The sequence below is a fragment of the Eutrigla gurnardus genome (genome assembly GCF_963514095.1).
Source record: "Eutrigla gurnardus genome assembly, chromosome: 18".
NCBI classification, from domain to species: Eukaryota; Metazoa; Chordata; class Actinopteri; order Perciformes; family Triglidae; genus Eutrigla; species Eutrigla gurnardus.
The window spans coordinates 5,049,878-5,072,765 of NC_139929.1; the positions used below are offsets into that span (position 1 = coordinate 5,049,878).

General features: G+C 44.2%; 2 protein-coding genes across 4 annotated transcripts in view; one reads left to right on the plus strand and one right to left on the minus strand.

Annotated features, from left to right (window-relative positions):
- Positions 1–6,918, minus strand: part of dlgap1b (discs, large homolog-associated protein 1b) — a 75,752-nt gene extending 68,834 nt beyond the window's left edge. For 2 of the 3 annotated variants that reach the window (XM_084033451.1, XM_084033450.1), the window contains exon 1: positions 6,763–6,917. The gene's annotated coding sequence lies outside the window, so the exon portion shown is untranslated. Of the gene's footprint in view, positions 1–6,762 lie in introns of all 3 variants that reach the window. The other variant, XM_084033452.1, reaches the window with a different exon arrangement.
- On the plus strand, positions 3,587–22,226 carry LOC311028857 (uncharacterized protein; the record flags this gene model as incomplete). Its single annotated transcript, XM_084033653.1, has 16 exons — positions 3,587–3,676; positions 16,589–16,666; positions 16,728–16,842; positions 16,925–17,069; positions 17,368–17,481; positions 17,640–17,784; positions 18,619–18,767; positions 18,870–19,003; positions 19,084–19,215; positions 19,721–19,731; positions 20,150–20,315; positions 20,785–20,929; positions 21,408–21,504; positions 21,590–21,738; positions 21,824–21,963; positions 22,042–22,226. 16 exons carry the CDS (start codon positions 3,587–3,589, stop codon positions 22,224–22,226), a joined length of 1,995 nt encoding a protein of 664 aa, XP_083889779.1.
- Positions 22,227–22,888: the final 662 nt, after the last annotated feature.

A 22,888-nucleotide genomic window follows, 5' to 3' on the forward strand; every position in this document is an offset into this window, starting at 1 on the left:
AAGAAGAAATATATATATAAAAAAAAATCCATTCTATATTCAAGTGATTTAATAAATAGCTACCTTTTAAATTCCCCATTTTTTACAAATGATCCTCTCTTGCTTATCAGATGAATTCATCTCTCAGCCGGGCACTTAACCCTGGCACTCGTGGACATCTACAAATAGGTCATCTATTCCATTTAGAGCTCTACCTTTTTGCAGCTTATCCCGTTTAACAAGCTCTTAAATAAATCTCCGTTCTTTAAATAAACGGGGGCCGCGCTCACAAAGGCTTCCCCCGTCACATGACTCGACCTGAACCTCCAATGGAGACTCTTGATGGGCACGTGCCACGGCAATGCCAATATCTGTGTAAATGCTGAATGGAGAATATTATTATATATTATTTAATTATGAGCTATAAATAAATAGGAAGTAGAGCCCGACCGATATATCGGTGGGCCGATATTATCGGCCGATATTAGGCATTTTCCAAACTATCGGTATCGGCATTTATAATGGCCGATAAATGAATATTTCAAAAATAAAATAAAAACGGATGAAACACCCTTATGGAACTTAACAGAATTTGTCTCCAGTCTTGTTCAAAGTTATATTTATGAAGCTTAACGAGTCTTTTAATACTGGTAACTTTGTGTTTGGTTGTTGTTGTTATTGTGTTTTTGTTCAAAGGACTTTAAGTTTTATATCTTAAGTTTGTATTTTTATACATTTTATTCATCAGAACTTTAATATATTTCGATGTCCCGTTGTGACAATAACATAAAAAGGTTTATTTTTAAACTGCATCATCATTATCATTATCATACAAATAACTTATGTTAGGGAAATCTGTTAATGTTTTGTTACGCGTTTCTGAAATAAAAAAAATAAAAATATCGGCCGATATATCGGAATATCGGATTTTAAAATCAACTTGTAATTTGTATCGGTATCGGCCTTCAAAATCCTTTATCGGTCGGGCTCTAATAGGAAGTTATTGGAATTCTGATATGATACAATAAAACTTTATTGTCAGCAGATGGGCAAAAATCTCACCATTCCCTAAAACAAGCTTTGTTGAGCCACACTTGCCTGCTTTAAAAACGGCTGAATGTGACTGTGACCACACATCTCACGCCGTGTGACAGCACTCGGCGACTCGGAGGGGGAGTCGTACCCGGGGAGATCTTCGTCATGCCCCTGATTCATCCTCATCCTCCTTCCTCCCGTCACAGCCACTGAGAGGCGGCCAGGCCAGCTGCTACAGGGCGCTGCAGAAAGCCGTGGCGTGGAGGGACGCTGGCGGGTCAAAACAAGCTCCACGGAGCCAATCCTCACCACACTCACACTGTGAGCAACAAGCTGCTTTTCACGGTCCAGGGGAAAATACGACACGAGGGAAAACCTTGATGTTTAAAGTGATTATTGTAGAGATTTTCATGAAATCAAGCCCCGTTTTTGATCACATTTATGTCTCTGCAATATCCTGTTTACTTTCAGGACACGCTATTGCAGAGACATAAATATGATCAAACACCAGATGAGAGCTGATTTAAGTTCCCACCATTCCACACACATCCTGCCTCACATTAATAGCGTTCAACTGCTGAAGCACGGATTTTTTATCGGGAAGCAGTCGCTGCAAACGAAAGTATTTGTCACCGAGGTTTACCGGGCGTAACACCTCATCAAATACGCCTCCACATAACAATACATCATCACATTTGTCATTTTCAACGCCGGATGGGTTTTTAAATATCGCACGGAGTGATGGGAAACGACGGATCAGCATCTGGGGTTGGATTGCGACATTTCTCATCGGCGTCGGGGAAACGGTGAAAACGTCACATTAATTTTGTTATTGCAGGATGTGACACCTGTGCGCTGCGTGAAGGTTAAATAGGGTCGGCACAACACTGATTGTGTCCCGGCTCTGTTCCACCCATCATCCCATCAAGGGTTGCTGTGAAAAATATTCTGAAATCATTTATCTGGATGCCTCGGGGAGAAGACACCTTTTTTAAAATGCTGGCATGCAAGCTGCTATTATCCTGTCTGGACAATTACATAAAAAGGCATGAGGTTCCATCTGTTCAATAACATGCAATTTATGTTATAGCATGTATGCCGTTTCAAATCTGCTTTTTATATTGGATGTTATTGTCTTTAGTGCCTCCTGCAGAAATGGTAAGATCTTGTCCTCAAAAAGAGGCATCAGCCCTCTCATCACTGTCAGTCCAGGAGACAAGCCATCTAGACTTCCCCAAAGCTTCTGTCTGCATGCAAATGAGTCCGTCTGGCTTTACTGTGTGTGCACATGCTAACAGACTGTGGGACAAAAAAAGAAGAAGCATCGACTCCTCCAGGTTGTTTGAAATGACGGGAGGAACACTAATGTTTGTACAAACATTAGCATATTTCCATTTCTGAGGCACGATTGCTTTATAATGGATGTGTTCTTTTTTGTGTTATGCTAGCAAAATGTTTCATTAAAAAAAAAATAAAAAAAAAAAGCTGCTACTTGCACATGAGTGGGTCGTTGACATATTTCTTGTTCAGAGCCTTCACACTCGAGGCAATGAGGGGCTTCGCTTCGCTGCACGAGGCTGTTCTCTCACAAAGAAGAACTAATTGAAAGTAAGAACATGTGAATGGAAAATAAATTTGCTTGACTTGACATGAACTTCACCACATGTGCCTTCTGGGTCAGTTATCGGGATCAAAATGAATGACGGAATGAAATTAAAACTATTCATGATAATCGTTTTACTGTATGTATTAAATGTCTTTATATAATCACAGACTTTACAAGTAAACACACAGTCTGTTTGTTTGCTATGTGCACTATAGCATGTCTCAATGATGGGAACTCATGTCTACACTTATTAGACTGCAAACAATCTGATACTGAAGCCTGAGCCTGTATATAATCCACTGTTTGCTACCGAAAACCACAAATCTCTTCCTCCCAGACACGTTATTGTTGTTCTGCAGGTGACCAAACACGCCACCATACTTCCCTAAAGCCCATTCACGGAGAGATATCTCCGGAATGACTTTTCCCCAGAGGATGTAGTTGTTTGTCTGCGTTTCCCCCCCCTTTGCCATCAGTGAAGAATATGAGAATAAACCATCAATAAGACTGTTTAAACAAGCTGTCAGCCGGCAGAGAGCGTGTGTGTCGAGAATGGCGACAATGAGGGGATGTGTGCACTATCGTCCCACACACAGGTTCAATAACAGTTGAAAATTGCTTAGCATTCAGCAGCTGATTCCAGGACAGAAAAGGGATATGCATCTGTACAGAGAGAGAGAGGGGGGGGAGAGAGAGGGAGAGCTTGTACAGGCAGTGCTCCCCAGCGTCTGGCCGAAGGCCTCCCTGGTGGATTATGTTACCCAACAATGGCAGTGGCCTTTCACAGTCGGAGCATGCTCCAATAGCTGGAAGGCGTACAAACATGCCTCTCTTCCCTCGCTCTCCCACTGGAATCGACATTGTCCCCTGTCGAATGCAGGTCCACAGTATGTCTCCATATCAACAAATGAGTGGCCTAGTTCCTGGTGAAAGGGCGGCGATCGCACCGAAACAGTGTTACGACACATGAACGGCATCACGCACATGAGAAAGGGGAACCTGGTGTCAGTGCTGTGCAAGCATCCCCTCGCTTATGAAAGATGGACAAGTCAGAAGGTGAGATAATGATGCGGTATGACAAAGTGTTTACCATGTAGACAAACACCACAGAGGGGAACGCTTGAGGCGGAAAGTCCTGCAAGCATGAAGGGGAAGCTGTGACGGTAAACAACGGTCCAGACATTCAATAGCTGCTGCTGCTGTGCAGCACACACAGTCCTCCCTCAGCAGAATACTGTATACAGCAAAGTGACATCATCAGTGAGCGTAATGTACTTTGCCTCATGCAACAGCAGCCCGATATACGGCTGGGTTTGACCTGATATTCTGAAGAGAACGGGCTAGATAAATGAGAGCAGGAAAAAAAAAAAAGGTAGAAGTTATTAAGAATAAATCCTGGGGAGCAGAAATGGAATTTTTACAGCCGAAAAACTCAGATAATCTCAGAGGAGCGGGATTAGTAAATGTACTTGAGCGGTGAATCTATGGTCATTGAGTGTGAGCGACAATCTGCCCGGCTACAGAGAGGCATGTTTCCTGGGCAGCGAGTTTGGTGAATATAAAAGGCTTGATCTCTTAACTTCACGGCACAAAAACATAAATATTCTCCACTGGTTTCCCCCTCCGGAGGTACCACACAGCTCCTTACTTCCTGAAGAAGAAGAAGAAAACATCCACAGGAGAAAAGACGGACAAATTAAATTGGCCTGTCGACTGCTTGGCGACCAATCTCAGCATCTAAGTGCATGGGAAAGTGTGCAGGCTGAGATTACAGGACGAGTGCCCGAAGAGTCCCCTCAAGCCCTTCCAGTTAAGTCTTACTGGTGAGAGAGAAGCCTTGGCAAACAGAAGACGTCCTGCTCTCATAGGTGAGCATTTAAAAAAGCCCAGTGTAATTAAAAATTCAACTAGAAAAGAATGTACAGCACATCTGAGGATAACGCAATCGCTGACTCATCACTTCTGTCATCCACGACCATCATTACAACAAGATTGTGACTTCTGACCTTCCCTAATAAAACCGGAGGGGCGACGAGTTACATGAGTAACAGCTACGTCATCGCCGTGCATTGCTCAAATCTTCTTTGCTGTCAACATCCCCTTATTTCTATTGTAAAGCCTTCGGGGGGTTAGAAAGCAATATTTGTGCCACGAACCAGTCTTTGCCTCCGTCTGCCGTTCGGTCTGCTCAAATCTGATGGTCCATTTTTTTTTTCCCATGATTTCATTTTAATTTCAGGGTTCCGTGGCTTCAAAGACAATCTAAAAAAAAAACAGAGCGGCGAACGCACACACAAACAACGCCATTTGGACCGTTCCGTGATGACACATCAACATCCGGCATTAGCTGCATAATTGGGTTGCGAAGTGAGACTTGCTGGGTATGGAAGAAGTGTGAAAAAATAGATTTTTTTAAAATATTCAGCAAGCCCCTTATCTCCCCTGGAAAAAAACAGCATCCTTAGTATTCCACCGGCAGCGTGTGGAAAGCAGGCGACTGAAGCGGTGTTTACAGGTATTTTGTAGCAGAGCACATCTCAGTGTGTTTTAACTAAAGTGCACAACAGCACAACACGGGATATAATTGACCCGGAAATACAAAAATAAAATAAAAAACCTTTGAATCTGTAAATCCTTGTCATCATCAGGTGAAGCCACTAAAGCCGCCTCTCATCCTGCAGCATCAGGACAACAAGGGAGGCGCAAGGTTGAAAGTTCAGCGGCGGCTGCGTAATTATCCGACGAGCAGGCGGAGCGGGAGGGAAGGCAGCTAATGATCACTCCAACACGAAGCCACTGCAGTCAGTCACACGGGGCGAGATGCATGAGGGTCTCCTATGTGAGGGTGGGGGGGGGGATGGGAAGAGGAGCAGATGCTGGGGAGGGGGGGTTGTGTTTAACAAGGATGCACGCTTACGGTTTGAGGAGGTGACACATGCAGGTACCCAGGGAACAGATTGTGGGACTGTTCTTTGAGATAAAACAATGTGCTGGGGGAGAAACGACGCCGTTCACTTGCAAGAAGAAGAAGATAACGAGAGGAGGAGATGGGGGGGAATTAAATATGCCTCGTCTGTAGCACATTACCTCAAATCTGGAGGATCTGCGTGGCCTGCAGCTTTCACTCTAATATTCCTGTTCCTGTATTATTTAAGTGCTTAATTCATTACTAATAGCGTCTTTATACTCGACTGACCTCTTTGCCCCGACACCATCACCCCTGGTGTCTGGCTCAGGAAGCTGCTGGAGTCAGAATAACAAGAAGAAACCGCTGGCTGGGCGCCCCCTTCCACGCAGACGAACAATAATTACAGTCCGTCCTAATGGCGTATCATTTTCATCAACACCAGGAGCCATTAACACAGCTTCACTCTGGCACAAGAACTAGTTGTGCATTTTACATCAAGACAAGTGGTCCGTTCACATCGCAGCTGGAGTCAAGTCTCCAGAGTAATTTTGCAGATGTGATGTTTTTTCGTTTATGCACTTGGAGCTTACATGTATTGGTGGGCAAGGCTGGCAATCACACATGGAGAGATGCTGAGAGCCAGAATGGACCCACAGAGCAGGTGGATGTGGCTGTATAGGAATATGGCACGGTGCTCCACAACCCATCACTGCAGTCTGCAGAGGCTTTGTGGAAGGGGAGACGTGGTCAGAGGAGTGCATCCTCGTCCCACAAGTGGTAGCAGCTCCTTTTTTGATTGCAATGTGTTCATCTTGCAACAACAACAAAAAGAGGAGCACAATTCCGCATCCATCCTCATAATAAAGATGCATTTGCAAACGCGTCTGACGCGTGAAGGCGCACAGATTGGGTTGATTTTTTTATTATCACTTATAGACAAGTGGTGAGGATGGCTGTCACAGGGAGGGGGGGAGGGGGGGTGCAGTCTACCAACTTTGTCTAAATGAATCACCTCATTTCTGTCACTGTCCGTGTTTAGAAGAAAGTTGTGCAAACGCAGTCCGTTACGCGCAATCCGACAGGAAAACAAGGCGCATGACGTCCAGGACTGCACATTAAAACCAATATAAAATGTTTTGATAAAAGAGTTGCGTCTAGAAGTCATGATGACTAACATGTCGCTGCAGAATGAATGAAACGAGACATCACAATTTGCGCATTCGCTCCCCTTTACCTTGTCAACGCAGGCCGTCCCGAGGCTCGCCTCCAGAGTAATCCTCTGCTGTGTCGCCGAAATGTCCCCCCCTCTTTGCCTCGAGAAGGATAACACGTCGGGGGTTTTATCACAGGAGGAGCGTCACATGGATGGTAAGGTCCCACACACCGTAGTATCTTCCTGTATCGCTCCGTCTGCGGGCTGCAGAGGCATCGCTGGACGTATGAGACGGCGCTTCAACGGGAGCGGAGGGAGGCAAAGCCCGGCGCGGAGCGTCCGGAGCGGACTCCTCTGCGGTCCACTCATCCAGGTTCAGCTAGAGGAGGAGGAGGAGGAGGAGGAGGAGGAGGGGGATCAGAATAATAACTGCTGCTACTGCTGATTACATATGACAGGAAAGGGGGGGTTGTATCCTGTAAAGATGTAATTAACCCATCTATAAGGTTGACGCTAATGGCTAAAGGCTAATCTTAGGTTATTATTTCCCACGTTTCATAGCCCCAAAAAACATATTTATCAGTCACAGCATTTAAAATGCATCCATGTACCAGAGATTTAATCCAAATGTTATCCTCATTTGAAAACATCCTTCAGCTGAGGAGGAAACGCCTGGGAATGGTTGGTAAATGGACCTCTAGTTATATATTTTACTATATTATGGAAGAGCATACAGAATTGTTTGATTTATTTATATAATATATATATTATTCACTAATTAAACCAGCGTGGAAGAGAGGAGTTGACACGACTCATGGAATAGAAATGAAGTTAGTCAGACAAAGACAAATCCATCTGTTGAGGATCAGCTTCTTTAATGAAAAATATGAAAACCCTAAGTGTTAATGTTCATTAGTCATCAGGTTAGGACGTTTATGTGTATATATTAACTTCATGTCTTGTATTCATAAACAAAAATAGGCTGCAAAATGATACATTTGACATTTAAGTTATGGAGAATGAAATCCTGCGGTGCAGTTTTGATCATCTAATTCTCTCTCTCTCTAACACACGCACACACGCGCACACACACACACACAGACACACACACACACACACACACACACACACACACACACACACAGACACACAGACAGACACACACACACACACACACAGAGAGAGAGAGAGAGAGACAGAGCAGAGACCCATGACACAGACGTCTCATCCCTCTCCGTCTCTCTCTAACAGTGATACTGATGAAAGACTGGAGGCGACTCTGCCGGGAGAGAGCTCTGTGCCCGCCGGGAAGCCTGGATCTAATAACAAAGTTGCTTCGACTTCAGCGGCATAACCCTGGCAACAGCAGCAGCAGCAGCAGCAGCAGCATAGATTGGACTTCCTGTCGGCTAGGACTTCGGGTGTCGGGGGCTCTAAACAAATCAGTTATGTGACACCGCATAAGGAAATTTCGGAGACATTATCGGGGGGATTTACTGAAGCCTGAAGCCTTTTCATCAACCGGCAATCAACAATTTATTGGTGGCAGCCAGTCAATAAAAGCATTCCCTGAAAGTGTCAGTGAAATCAATATTGCCGCCCCCCTGTGAAAACCCAGAGAGAGAGATCAAATAAGCACAGGTATGAAGAGTGGCCACATATGCAAATAAGATGAACTTGGAATCACAAATGAACCGAAACCTTGAAACTGTGAGAAGTTTGACCATTTTTGTGACCAGTGTGGTGACTCATTTTTCTTCCGGGGGGATTCAACAGTCACCCAGGGTAGTAGCTCGTCCTTAAAGGAGTCATCACCTGGTTTTATACGTATCCAGCCCCCCTTGGATCGCTTTGGATCAATTCGTAAAACTTATTAGAAAAAAAAAAAAAAATTTTAATCAAACATTGAGCTTGTTCTGACCCTTTTTCGTACCGCGATTTTATCACGCGAGATTACGCGCGAGGTTTTGACTGGTCCGGATGTGCATTGTATAATATGTAATGAGGCGCGCGTTGATTCGCCGCAGGAAGGACAGAGCCGGGGGGGCTTGCCTGCATGCAGACTCCAAAACATAATGGCGGCGCTTCGGCGATTTCAGGTAGCGGACGGGGCGGGGTTGGGTGGTGAAAGAGGGGTGGGCTTATGCAAGTAGCCGCCACGGTGACGTCACCGAAGGCGCAGAATCAAAATCTCGTGCTTTAGGAATGCACACCCTTGTGTGCTATTCCTGTTCGGAAAAAGAGCAGAAGCGAAAAAACGGCGCCACTCTCAAACTCCAGCCTTTCAGGCAAGTTTCAACTGAGGTCAAACACAGATATGCATGTTTTAACAAGAGAAATTGCGATTTCCGGGTGATGACTCCTTTAAAGAGCAACAAGCTCTCCAAAAGGCTTACACAGGCTGGAGAGGGTGCGTTCAAACTCAACACCGTTTCCCGTGCGTGGCGTCTTTAAGGGAAGTTGCGCTGGTGCAGCCAGTCCCTCAGGAGGCATGTGTGATCTTATTTGCGTCACAGCATCTCGCAAGTACAGTACACCCATGATGCCGGCCTGCACTTCAAAGGGTGTGAAGCAGCTCGGCTCCATCAGAATTTGTCTCCAGGCTGAGAAAACACAGATATGCTCGTCGGAGATAAATACGAATCCTGTGAGCCCTGAGGCTTGTCAACAAAGCAATGCAACAAGATTTACATTTTTTCTTTTTATGTAACTGAAAAATAGTATACACTATATATTTAAAATCACAGAGAACAGCAGTGTTTTACATTTCAGAATAAAATCCTTTAATGTATGCCTTTTGTCCGACCGATTCTTTGTGGCTGAAATCCAGTCCAGGTTTTACGTCTTTCTCTGGCTCAGCATGCAACAGCCAGCTATTTATCAATAATTCATGCCAATGGAGGTAGTTGCAAACATATGAAAGATGACACAGAGAGTGCAAAGTAACTGTTTGATTACACGGTCATCACAAATACTAATTAATCAGACTTTAACAAGATGTCAGAGCCTCAAACTGCTCCGCTCACCTTCAGAGAACCCCAAGAATAGTGAATTCCCTGCTATTATTACAAGTCAACATCATCACTAACACTTTATATGATGTGCTGTACACACATCGACTCTGTCAACAGAGTAATCTTTTTATCAGGGTTAATGATTACACTGCAATTCATTAGAATCAATTGTATAATACTGGCAGATAAAGCACAACCTATATTAATAATTAACTACATCATTATAAATTCTGCGGATGTTGGCATGGCGATGACAGCCTTGTGACAGTGAAAGCTTGATGGGTATGTTTTTATAAAATTAGACCAAAACTCAAATTAAAGAAATCATTTTTTTTTTATGTTTATCAGCATTCAGATGGCAGCAGAAGTTTGCAGCAGATGTCACCTTAGTTGCAGCTTTACTTCCCATCTTTCCCTCCACCGCCACTCACTCTTCTTCTTCCTCTGCTGCTTCTCTCAGAACAATTACCGACTGGAGAGATTAGCAGATCTCAGCGGCGAGGCGTGGCTGGATGAAATCAGTTCGCTGGTGGATGGGAGACCGTAAGCACATTCCCACCCGGCGTCGTCGATCAATGCTTGGGTGAAGCGGGCCCAGAGGGACGTCTGAGAACCTTTGATGTTCCCTTGAAGACTCTATCGCTTCTTCGACTCGATTTAATTCTGGGCCCCTCTTTGTCTCTCGGCAAATTAATTCCAGCCGGGGAAAAAAAAAAAAAAAAAAGTGCCATTTAATTTCGACCTTGCAGCATGTACACATATTTTAATGCAAAGAGCAGATGGTGCGCGCACGAAGGTCTTTAAGTTGAGGAACATCGAACATGTTGCATTTTCTAATTGCCCAATTAATGTCGCACATCTTTTTAGCCCAAGAAAATCGGAAGTCATTACTTGTGCTCGTGCACACGTCCGAGCCCCCTCTCCCGACAATATCCACACTAAAGTGCCGAGCTAATGAAAAGGGCTTGCTTTTATTCTGCAGGCATTATGCAGCGCATAAAGTACGCTACTTATGTTGTTTACTGTACACTCTGGGTTCTTCTGCAGCCATCCAAACACTAGTACAGGGACTAAGAATAGAAATGGCATTGAAGCTGAATAATTCAGACGCGGGGGGTGGAATACACGACGAGAGGCCTCAAAAAGAAATGCTGATATCACAACAGCATATTTCCATAAGTGTATTTGAATGTTTGTATGTGGCTTGCTGAGTGTGTACTAGTTGTGAAAGGGGCACAGGACACTTTACACAAGGATGAACTAATCATATCAGAGTCCCCTATGGGTCGAGTTCATTCAAATGCACTTAGCGGTTTTATAGCTGAATGACTGATGAGCAGCGACGTCTCGGGAATTACTCATCACACATCAGTTAAAACACACATTGATGAAAGCTGTTTTCGGTTCATCCGTGAGTCACGGGCGCTGTTTTAAAAATCCCGTGTTTTTAATGTGAAAACATGTGTCCCACATTCGCACGCCTGCATACTCGTGTGCTTTTTCACACTTCCCTAAACTTTACAAAAGAAACTCACAGTGAAGTATAAATATTGAATGGCTGAGGCGAGGATGTCGAAAAGCAGCGAGATGGAACAAGATTTTGTGGATTTAAGGCAAAAGTCGGGGGAAACCTGATGATGTAAGGAGCTGCACGATGACATCACCGCTTTGGATTAATGCGGCAATCAGTGCTACGTGTTGTTAAGAGGACGTTCATCTTAATAGGACCGCAATAACAATTATTTTCACGAGGCTATTATCGAATGATCTGTCGATTACTTTTTTCATTTAATTAGTGAGTTAATTTGTCTACATGAGGTTCCTTTAGCCCAAGGTAACATCTTCAACTGGCTTGTTTTGGCAAAGATATTCAGTTTAAAGGGATAGAACACTAAAAAAAGAAAGTTTTCATTTGACATGCTGGCTTCATAAATTGAAACAAAAATAGTTATAGTTTGGCGTTTTGGGATAGATGCTCATTTGCTTTCTTGTGCAGCGTTAGATGGTTACATTTCTGCACTAAATATGAAGCTATAGCCAGCTGCTGGTTAGCTTAGCTTAGCATAACAGCTGCTAGCTGGGGGGCAACTAGCCTGGCTCTTTCGGCGCTAAAACCAACAACAGTGTGTTACGAAACCAGCTTTAAAAGGGACTGAAACGGAGTGCTAGCTGTTTCCACCTGCATCCAGTCTTTATGCTAAGCTAAACTAAGCTAACATGCGCCATCTGTATTGATTTTGCTCTCCGTCACCACGTTGTCATTCTGCACTGTAACTCCCCGTGTCCTTCTGGTAGAGACAGACAGGAGCAGTTTCTGCCTGAACTATTCACTGGCAGGTAGAAGGTGCTGAGAGAACCAAACAGGGACTGCATTATCTTCGCTTCACTGCACTTGCTTCTCTACCCTGTTCTAGCTCTCTGACCTCTCTCTCTACTTCTGACTTTCTCTTCCCCCGGACCGTTAATTCACTGCGTCCTGACTGAAGTGACAGGAGTCAGAAGGGCTCCCTCTCGTATCCACTAAAGAGTGTCACCTTGGAGGAGAGTCGGCCCGTGTCACATTCATCGTGACATCTTTTTACTCGAATGACCAAGAGAGAGGAGGGGAAAAAAAGGAGGCTTTACCATTTTAATGCTCGGCTTTAAAGTTTCAAATCGGAGGTGAAATAGATTTGGTCCCATTTTCTAAGATTATAATAAAGTAATGAAGTGATTTGGTTACAGTGTTCTCCCAACCGGTGTCAATTGAGTTCAATAAAGCTGAATATATTTGAGAGATTAGTCTGAACACCATTGTGCAAGAGGGGAAACCGCTTATTCCTTTAGTGACCGCGGCTTCAATAGACCACAATAGACTGCAACCACATGATATGTACATTAAAAAAAGGGGTTCTTATTTCAGTCATTATTATTCTTATTGCTCTCCATGGTAAACAAATGCAACAAGTATTTCTGGATGGATGGTTTGGATGTCACAATGCATACTGGGGGGAAAAAATGGCTTATTAATTAAATAATAACACAAATTTATAAAGAACACCTGAAAATGGTAATTTCGTGAAGGTAGGAAGAAGAAACCTTCTCTGGAATCGAGGGATTCTACATTTGAGACGCTCCAACAATGCACTCCAAACCACCGTGCATTCTGCTGCAGGGTTTATAGCTCTGACACTGCTGCATTCGGAGATGAAAGAGTGTGTGTGTGTGTGTGGGTAAATCATGGAGGATGGAAAGAAAGCTGAGTGAATGAGAGACATGCTGCTGCAGGCACACGGGTGGTGTTAAACGTCGGTTTGCTGAATGAAAGCTCTGCGGTCGTGATGTCAGGGTCGGACAACAGCTACAGCATATGTACCTTAATGAGCTGCATCCTCCTATTATGGTTAAATTAATCATTTCCCAGAGCAGAGGGGCAAAGCTATGGCAAGGCATGCCTAGCCTATATATATATATGTATATATATATTTGGTTCAATTTCACATCATTTGCAGTGCAGGCTGGGTAATTCACACATTTGTGCTCCCCGTACCGAGACGAACGTGATGGATGATGCAGCGTGAGTTTCAAACGGTCAACATGCGAGGACAAAGATGTGGAGCTGCGTGACGGGAATGGATATATATTTGATGTAAAACAATGTTGTCTTTAAACCTTCTTTCCAACGAGATAAAAAAAATATTCCGTCGCTTCAGTGAACCTTCAGAACTGCAATCGGAGGAACATTCATATTTCATTTTAGCACAATAGTGAGCCAATATTTTGTCACAGCAGCGAGTTTGAGTGCAATTCTCGGTCTACATTGGGCGTCCAAATCCCCCCGAAATCTGATTTAGTCCAACATCACCCGGCTTGTGTGAAGGGCGCCGTGATCCACCACCTTCCCGCCTTCACACTCCACGAGCAGCACCGAGGGTTTGAGTGACAGGAGAGCAGCGACACAGAGAAAGGTTGTTAAAAATAAATACAAATAAAAACCCAGACGTGTTCAAACTTGAAGGATAACGCAGAAGACAGCAGTGGTTCCCAGGGTCATGTTATATTGAAACATTATTTTGACAGCCTTTACGGACCAAAGTGGTTTGGTATGTAGAGGTTTATCTTTCGTGATGGCTCGGCTGTGGTGAAGAGGTGGGAACGGGAGGAAAGATTGGATGTGATCCCTGTTGAAACTTCCATCAAAAAGGTGAAAATGTGGCATCTGCTGCCGGTCAATGGTCAGGATTTATTTCGTATAACTCTGTTTTTGTGGCGTAAGTCCATATTTTCTTAGCATTTTATGACCGTTTATCCCCAAGTAGTGAAAACATGCTCTTCTGACGACCAAACGTTTCCAAATAATGTTTGAAATGATAGTTCTGGGCCTCTGCGTGATCCTCGATGTCCTTTCATCCACTCACCTCTGTTGTCCTTTGCCACCCCTCATTTGTAATCTAGTTGGCACAGGCCGCCGCCACCGCCATCGGTCACGGCGCCGTAATTGTGACATTAGGAGCCGGTTCTAGAGGGATCCGCAAATGTCGTCCACAAATACGGCGTGAAAGTCACAGAACCCGAGATAAACACTCCAAACACACAGAGCTCGTTAGTCACGGGCCCCTAATTATCAAACGGATTCACGTCCCAATTGTCCAATCTAGTCTGCACAGAGCCGACGCCAAGGAAGCCGCCGGCATCGGCTCTTTTTTAAAAAAAAATTACATTTTTTATTCTTCAGATCAAGATTTCAAACCGCGAAACTGTTTGGCTGTTTATTCGGCTCCCTGTCAGTTTAGGTAATTGCTTTTCTGGCATCCCGTCAAAGACACAACATTTCAATATTTAACCGGCGTTTGGACGCCCGTGAGTCTTCGCCGTCGCCAAGACCGACATGAGTCACAAAGTGAATCCTAATTATGCCACCAAAGTGACAGTGATCCGTTATAATACCCATCGTGCGCATATCTTCTCGTAATGGTAAAGTGATCAAAGATGGCGGCCGTGTAATTGGATACGATTTCAGTTTATTAGATGATGAGCAGCCGACAAATTGGGCCTTGTCCTCTGCCGGCGGCGCGGGTCACAGCAATCAGTCGGTGAACTTGAAAAGAGTCATCCAGACACAAAGGGGGGATTACGGCGGATCGGAAGCGCCGCCAAAACGTACGTGAGTCAACAGCGGCGTGAAGTCTTCCCGAGCTCGTCGACTCCATGGTCACGAATAACCGCCGTTCATAAGCAGAGCTGTGATTCTCTCCCACGTGCATCCGGAGTCATGACTCAACCCCAGTATATGATGTGTGTGTGTGTTTACCTGTGTGTACGACTCCTGAGGAGCTCTGCATTAATTATTGAAGAGCGTTAAATACAATACGCCACGAGGCAACATCTGGTGCCGGTGAGATGAACCAGCAGGGGAGGATTCCCGGGTCGAACGCTCCCTTTACACAAAAGGTTGAGCTTCGGGTGTGCAGCCCGACTCAAACCACAGCAGCAGGATCATCGGATCGGACAAAAATACCTGGTTTTATGTCCTAATGGAGGTGGAGAGACTGACTGACGGACTCAAGCAAACCGATTTAGGATGTTTCTAATATCTTATACTGCACTGAAATTTCTATTCCTTCGATATTCTTGTTATTTTATTTTATTTGCTTGTTTTAATGGGTTTTTTCTCCCCAATGCTTATAATGTTTCATGTTAAGCACTTTGAATTACCTTGTTGTTGGTTACTTTACCAATAAAACTGCCTTTCCTATCTTAGGAAATTACCATCTCTGTTGAAGTAGCCTACAAAATGTACTTGCTGGTCATTTTTAGTATTCAATCTATTAAATATGAATGGATGGAAACAGCTATCGCTGTTCTGGAATTAAAGCCTTAATGCGTCTCGTACGAGATGCGAACGCAACTCCAATGAAATTGACAGCAAACATGATCTTATCTGTGGCGTTTCATTAACTCACTGTCATTCAGCGTTTAGAAAATAGAATATTTCTCCTCCCTGTGTTTTTCCCTCCTGACAGTGTTTCACCTTTGGAGCTCTCTACGTGGAAAACGTTTATCTTTACCGGGATCTTAACTGTAAGGGGAAGGTCCTAGAAAACATCATAATTCTAAGAAATGTCTTAGAATGAATGCAACCCTTTGAACCAGGAAGCTTTATGAAAATGGCCCCGGATCTTTACTCCAATAAAAAAAGAGCAAAATCAGCGTAAAAATGGAATAAATTCACATGTAAAATAAAAATACAGTGAGCTGATACCATAAACTGTCACAAGCCCCCGCTGCCACACTCTCATGCAATGGTGCCACTGTGTGGAAGGAAGCTGCACACACACATATATACACACACACACACCCGCAGTGACTTTACATAACGGTGTGTGTATTGCATTCTCATGCAATCAGCAAGGTTTCAGAGCTCCACATTCCCTCCAGCCTTACATAGAAGATGAACAATAGGCCACTCCGAGCTTTTATAACACAGTCAATACCCGTCATTTGAGGAATGATTTCCAGGTCTGCTAGAGCCGCAACCTCATTATCCTTGATTTCATTTGTATTCGTTAAGCGATGATCACCTTAAATCACATCAGAAAAATTGATTTTTAGACTCGATATGAGCTCTTTTTCCATCCTAACGCATATTTCAAAACATCCCAGTGCATCAATATTTCAGGCTCTGCTGGGATTGATTTGATTAAGAAAACTTTTTTTGTGTGTTTTGTTCTCAAATCTCAGATTCTTCGTGGTCTTTACTCTTTACCCTGCTTCAAACGGTAGATTGTTTACGACTCGGGGGGGAGATAAGAGAGGATGGGTGCAGGGCAATAAAGAGGGATGACACACTTTATAGTCCATCATGACCAGATGAGTTATGGGAGGTACTGTCAGTCCCCGTTCCACACCTGCAGATACAGGACTACATTCGCTGGGGAAGAACTACTAAGAGAGTAGAAGATGACGAGGCGGGTTGTGGATACGTGGAGAATGTAAAAACTTTTTTTGTTGTCTCTGGTGGCAGTTGGATCCTTTGTGGACTTTTGCCCTCAGATCATCACCATGGTAACCCACAACCCGGCCCGCGTTGGCCTCATGTTTGTCGGAATGTTTGCCTTTTTAGTCTCAATCACGCTCAACTCCCTGTCGGGATTCGGCGCCAAATCAGGTGACTATTCAGATCAGACCAAAATCGGTGGAATGTTCTGCGAAGGAATGTGTGATGAACTGTGTTTGTGTCTCGATTGCAGGCGTTTTCCAGCAGAGCACGGAGGATGTGACTCTCAAGTACACGACGCCCATAACTCCTGCTCACTGGGCTCTGTTTGTCTGGGACTTCATGTACATTTGGATTCTTGCCATGTTTCTATACTTTTTAGTGGGACTCTGCAGAAGGTAGCACCGTTTCATGCATGATTTACAAAAGATGATCTCAAAAGCCTTATCACGCTGCATAAATGTGCCTATTTCTTTTTTTTTTTATCTCATCCTGTTGTATTATTGCATTCAGCAAATCACTGCAACTTGTCCAGAGGCAATTTGTCTTTTCCTCCATTTGCTCGTAACATGTTGCAGATTCCTCCGACTTCAGATGAAATAGTCGGATTATTTCCCCGCAGGCACAGTTTGCGCGGCGTGGCGTGTTATCTCCCCCCCCCCCCCCAGTAAAACAACATCACCCTTCTCTCCGCAGGAGCGCTTACAACTGGATGTACACCACGCCTTCAGTGCTGCCCTACGGATTTCACGTCTCTGTCATCATCAACATTTGCTTGAACATTACGTGGCTGTTTCTGTTTGACAGAGAGTGAGTGTGTGAATTCAGGTTTACCAGCCAAACACGGCCCTCGATTTCTAAGAAAACATTATTTACAGCTGATTTCTGCTGTGTGTGTGTGTGTGTGTGTGTGTGTGTGTGTGTGTGTGTGTGTGTGTGTGTGTGTGTGTGTGTGTGTGTGTGTGTAGGTTGCTGCTGCCAGTGCTGGTAATCTCAGCCCTGATGATGCTCACCGATTACATGATTCTATTTTTCTCCTGTCGTGGACTGAAGATCTACGGAGCCTGGTTGCACAAATATCACAACAAAGACCTCTGGCTTATGAGAATATTGGTAAAAATTTAACAAAGGCGTTCTTTATAGACTGAAAAATCGTTTTTTTACATCTCCACTTGGCTTCAAAGGGAATAACAAGTTCGGTTTACAGACAAGTGTTGCACATAAAAAGGACTTCATAGGTTGCATTTTAACCTTTACTCTCTAGGAACATCATTTCATTCTTCTTCCTTTTACTGGAAAACATAATATTTTGGAGCATAAAAAGCATCCACATAATTGAAAACTCATGTCCATAAACAAAGGCTGCACTTAAAATCCTGTTTTTCCTGTTTTTGGTGATTTAAACTGGAGGATTGTGTAATTTATGGGTTGAGTCATACTTCTTAAACTAAATAAGATATTTAAAAACTCCGGGGAGTCTTAATGCTAGAATAAGATAACCAGCTGCAGACATGAAAGTGGTAACAATTCTCTCATCTCAACTCCAGCCAACTACTCCTTTAAAGTGACATTTTTCAGTCGGCAGCATTCCATTTGTTAAATCCCACTGCACACCGCTGTCACACTCGAAAAGGTTAGAGAAGCAAGCCGTTGCTCCGCCACCCGTATCTAAAGAGCGAATTCTCGCCAAAAAACCCCTCCCGTCCTCCTGGCTGTGCAGCGTCTGTGCACGAGGCGACTGTGGTCTGAGATTAGGAGGCGAGCAGCAGCAGAGTCGGGCCGTGGCGAAAAACCTTGAGATTGGTTTCCAGTCGTAGGAGAGGTAGATAAGGTCACGTGGCCGACCAGCAAAACTGCATTTTAAGTACTTCAGGATTATAACATTGCCATTGAAGCTGGTCATGGCTTCCTCGTGCTTCCCTGAAGTCTTTCATTGCGTTGAATCAGGTGCAGAACGGAGCGGCGGTCTACGTGACGTGGGGGACTCTCTCCACTCTCCTGAACCTGACCATGTACATGCAGCACGAGACAGAAACCCCCAGTTGTGACTGTGCAATGCTGTCACTGGGGCTGCTTCTGATGGAGCTGTTACCGTGGTGAGGCCGACTCCCTGCTGCATCGTCAGTGAGCCGTCGCCGCGGCGACGCCAAGCGTAGATACCCAAAACTTTTGTCTCTTTTTTTTTTTTATGCTCCCAGGTTTCTGTTGGAGAACTTCTACCTTGATGAACACGTGCGTTACATCGTGACCATCTACCCCGTTGTAATCCTGTGGTTGACCGGCACCCTGAGCAACTCAGACTCTCCTGAAAGTCACATTTACATCTTCGCAGGTACTTACAATATACATTTCTCCTGTGTATATCCGTATACTGGTCATGGACTCATATAGATATTTAAATCTCCTCTTCAGCTTTGGTCTTGGCTATTTCCTGCATCATGTTCGTGGCACGCATCGCCCTGGTCGTGTGGAAGCATCACAAACGGCCGCTTTACAGCGACAGTAGACCCAGTATGTCGCCGGTGGAAATAGCCTTGAGGCAAAGTAACTTCTTTCTATGATTAGCTTAGAGTGACTGAATGTGTCAATAAATACTATTAATCTTGTGTTAATATGGAAAAATATGAACCCAAAGCACTTGTACATTACACACATCGCAAGAAAAATATCTACTTCTTTAACAAATAAAATAATAAATGGAAGGAAACGGGAAGTCAAGAATGTTATTTTCAAGGACTTTCGTTGAACGAAATAACACTGGATGAATGGTGGGTTGATAAGAATTCTAAGAAAGAGGAGCAATACTAAAAAAAAATAAAAAATAGTCGAAGGCTATTGAGGCACAAGGATATAAAAACTGGAGTAAATATAATTGCAAAGCCACATAATGGAAAACACTTATCACCAAGTTCCGATCTTCTCAAACCAAATCATCAAAACACACATATTCCAACACTAAAATAAGATCGCAAAAACATTAACATTCATCCACATCAGATTTTGAAATGATTAAACAAACTACATATAATGTGTAATTAATGAGCTTTAGAGGCCGAGCAGGTGCTAAATGTTTCCAGTCTTTATGCTAAGCTAAGCTAACTGACTGAAGCCTCATATTTACTTATTATGACACAAATATATATACAGTATATATTGAAACCATCTACAATAGTAAAGACAAATATTTGACCTTTGACCTGCAAAAAAATTGCTTCAATTGCTACCCTGAACACAAGGTCACATCTTCAAACTTCAAACTGTATTTTCTGAACAAAAATACAGTATAAATATGAGAAATTCCTACTTGATGAACCAACATTCCTTTGAGCACAAACCCTGTGATAAGCATCCCCACGCCGAGCGATTACAGGGCGTTTTAATCAAGTCCAATCAAAGAGGCACCGTAAAATCTAACAGCACATGCAGCGATCCAAAGTCCAGAATATTAGATTGCGGTGACACATATTGTGGCTCACAGTCCTCCGAGCTGCAGCCAGACATCATGTCGCGGTTCCAGACGTCGACCCTCTCGCTGACAAACGACCACGGCGCGATACGCGTCGGGAGCGTCGCCCTGGCCGCCGTTTCTCAGGTGATGACAACGATCTTCTGGACCCTGGCGAAGGACAGCAACGTGCCCAACGGTGAGAGACTCCACGTCTACCGTTTCAATCCTACTGCAGGGTCGCATTCACAGCTTGAAACCGTAAAGAGTTGTTGCTTTTTTTAATACGCTAGTCTTGAGCTCACGGAACAATTTGGGTTATTTTGCATGAGAGATTTCTTTATAATTCTCAGTGGTCACATTCTTCAGTGCACCAAATCAAGATGATGATGAGTTTTTGAGCGTTTACTTCACGACAAATAATACCTAAATGTGTTTTTTTCACATTTGCATGCTGCAAATTCAGTTGTGTATCTTATGTTATCGTGCAGGTGCAATTCCTTTTGAAGGACCTTTGCCCCGACAGTTGTTTTTTGTAAGCCATTGATCTGGATGGAAGCCAATTAAAGTAATCAGGCCATACACACACACACAAACACACACACTTCCCAATCTGACCTGATAAGGCGTCAGCTGGGATTGTTTTCTGTCTCATTTCTGTCCTTCAGCTCTGTTCCGGACCTCATCCAGGAATGTGACTGAGACCTTCCCCCTGGAGATGACTATGGACTGGTGGTCCGACAGCTACTGGATCATGGTTGACTTGTGGTCCAAGGCCTGGCTCTTGTATGCGACAGTCAGCCTTTTTAAAAGGTAGCATGAGTCGTGTCTCTAAAGCTTCATGCAATGCTCGAGGAAAGTCCGTCAAAATCCTTAAGATTTATACTACAAATCCCAGAATTCTCAGAGCAGAAAGCAACTTTTGAGCTGCTGATTTGTAACAGAATGGTAACTGGTGCATCTGTTTACATTGCAACCAAACAAACACACGTAGGTATAGAAAGTTCATTATAGAATGTAAATGCATTGAATGGCTATTAAATAAAATGGGGGGTTTCTATCTGCAGAGATGTCCGTGATCCAGAAATCCACCCGTCAACGTTTTATCTGATGTGGACCACCATTAACATTGCCAGGATGTGCAGCATGCCCCTGTGGGACAGGCAGTAAGTAGTAGTAGTAACGCTCACGAGACATGCACGTTGCCTCACAAGCGATCACCGCCGCCGTTTGCTTTCCACAGCGATATGCTCGCAGCCGTCGCCCTCAGGTGGGTTCTCCCGGTCCTCAGCTTCTACATGCTCTACGTGTCCTACTCCAACCTGGACAAGCACAAAGCCTGGCTCGCCCTGAACAAACCCCAGGTGATCCCTTGGACGCGTTACCTGGTGAGGCCGCTCGATCTGCTCGATCACACAAAAGGTATGTTCGAGATGAAAGCGAAAACATAAATGCTTCATGTTTTTGTGGCAGACCCAGAACGGCTTGGCGGTGTTCGCTTGGTGGTCTCTCCTGAACTCTCTGGTGGATCTTGGCATAGTGCTCAAGTACAAAGCCGGCATGGCGGACCCAATGATCAGCACCGGTGTCCTCACCGCCGTCTTCCTTAGCACTATAATCTGGTAAAGAACCGGAGATTATAACGGGGATGCCTAACATCTGATTTGGGTTTGTAAAGCAAAATCTGAAGATTGTATTTTGCTGCAGGTTCATCCTGCAGACTTTCCTCTTCGCCAAGTACATGCGCCACACGTTCAGCGTCTACGCCATTCTCATCCTGGGCCTGGGCGCCATGTTCACCAGGAGCTATCGTTTCCATGAGCTGACCGCAAACACAATCTATTGTGGTAAGATTGTGTCACCTTTTATTTAACAATTAAAATGTGTCTATATATGAAGTTTACCACGTCCTCTCTTGTCTTTAGGGTTCCTCATGCTGCTGATGACCATCCTGAGCCTGAGCCATTTGATCTCTGCATGTCTGCACACGGGTGCGTCCAGCAAACCTGTTGCCACGGCGCCCTACGTGCCATTCGAGGGCTGCGAGGCGGTTTGGCACATTGACCTCAGGAGAGACGACGACACCAAGAAGGATTTCTACAAAATCTGAGGTCGCGTGGTGAAAGGAAACACTTCCATGAATCAGCGCGTTTCCCTTTGCATTAATCACCAAAAGGGGACAGCATACACTCACTCCACAGTGAGAATGTGACACCGCAAAAGTAGCTCCGTTGTACCAGAAGATGGCACAGTGGTTCAAGCTTTTATATGGGATAGTCTCTATATAACAGCATGTGATTCACAACCAAATGTCATTCATTTAGAAAGGAATAATCCAAATCATCCAAAACAAGTAAAGATTATTATCCAGTGTGGTTCATGTTTGTTTTTGAAGCTAAATATCTGAATTAAAAGAAAACAAGAAATCCCAATGCAGGGTAATATAACTGTAATATATATAAAAAACATTTTTTTTACTCCTGATGATGACATCTTCCAGATCGGTGAACAAACAAAGTTCATTAAAGCCGTCCATGCCGTCTCCCTCCTCCCTCGCTGCGTCACGGCGGAGATTATCACACATGCTCAAGTTTATAAGTGCCCTCTTTCTTGATGCGGCTTTAAAGAACGGAATATCAAACGCGCCCGATGGCTGCGAGCGCGACCTTTGATGAGGATGCTGAGCTGAATAGAAACCCAACGTCAGATGAAAGCAGTGGAGAGAAGGGGGGGGGGGAAAGACAATAGGGATACAATGAATGTGTGGATGGA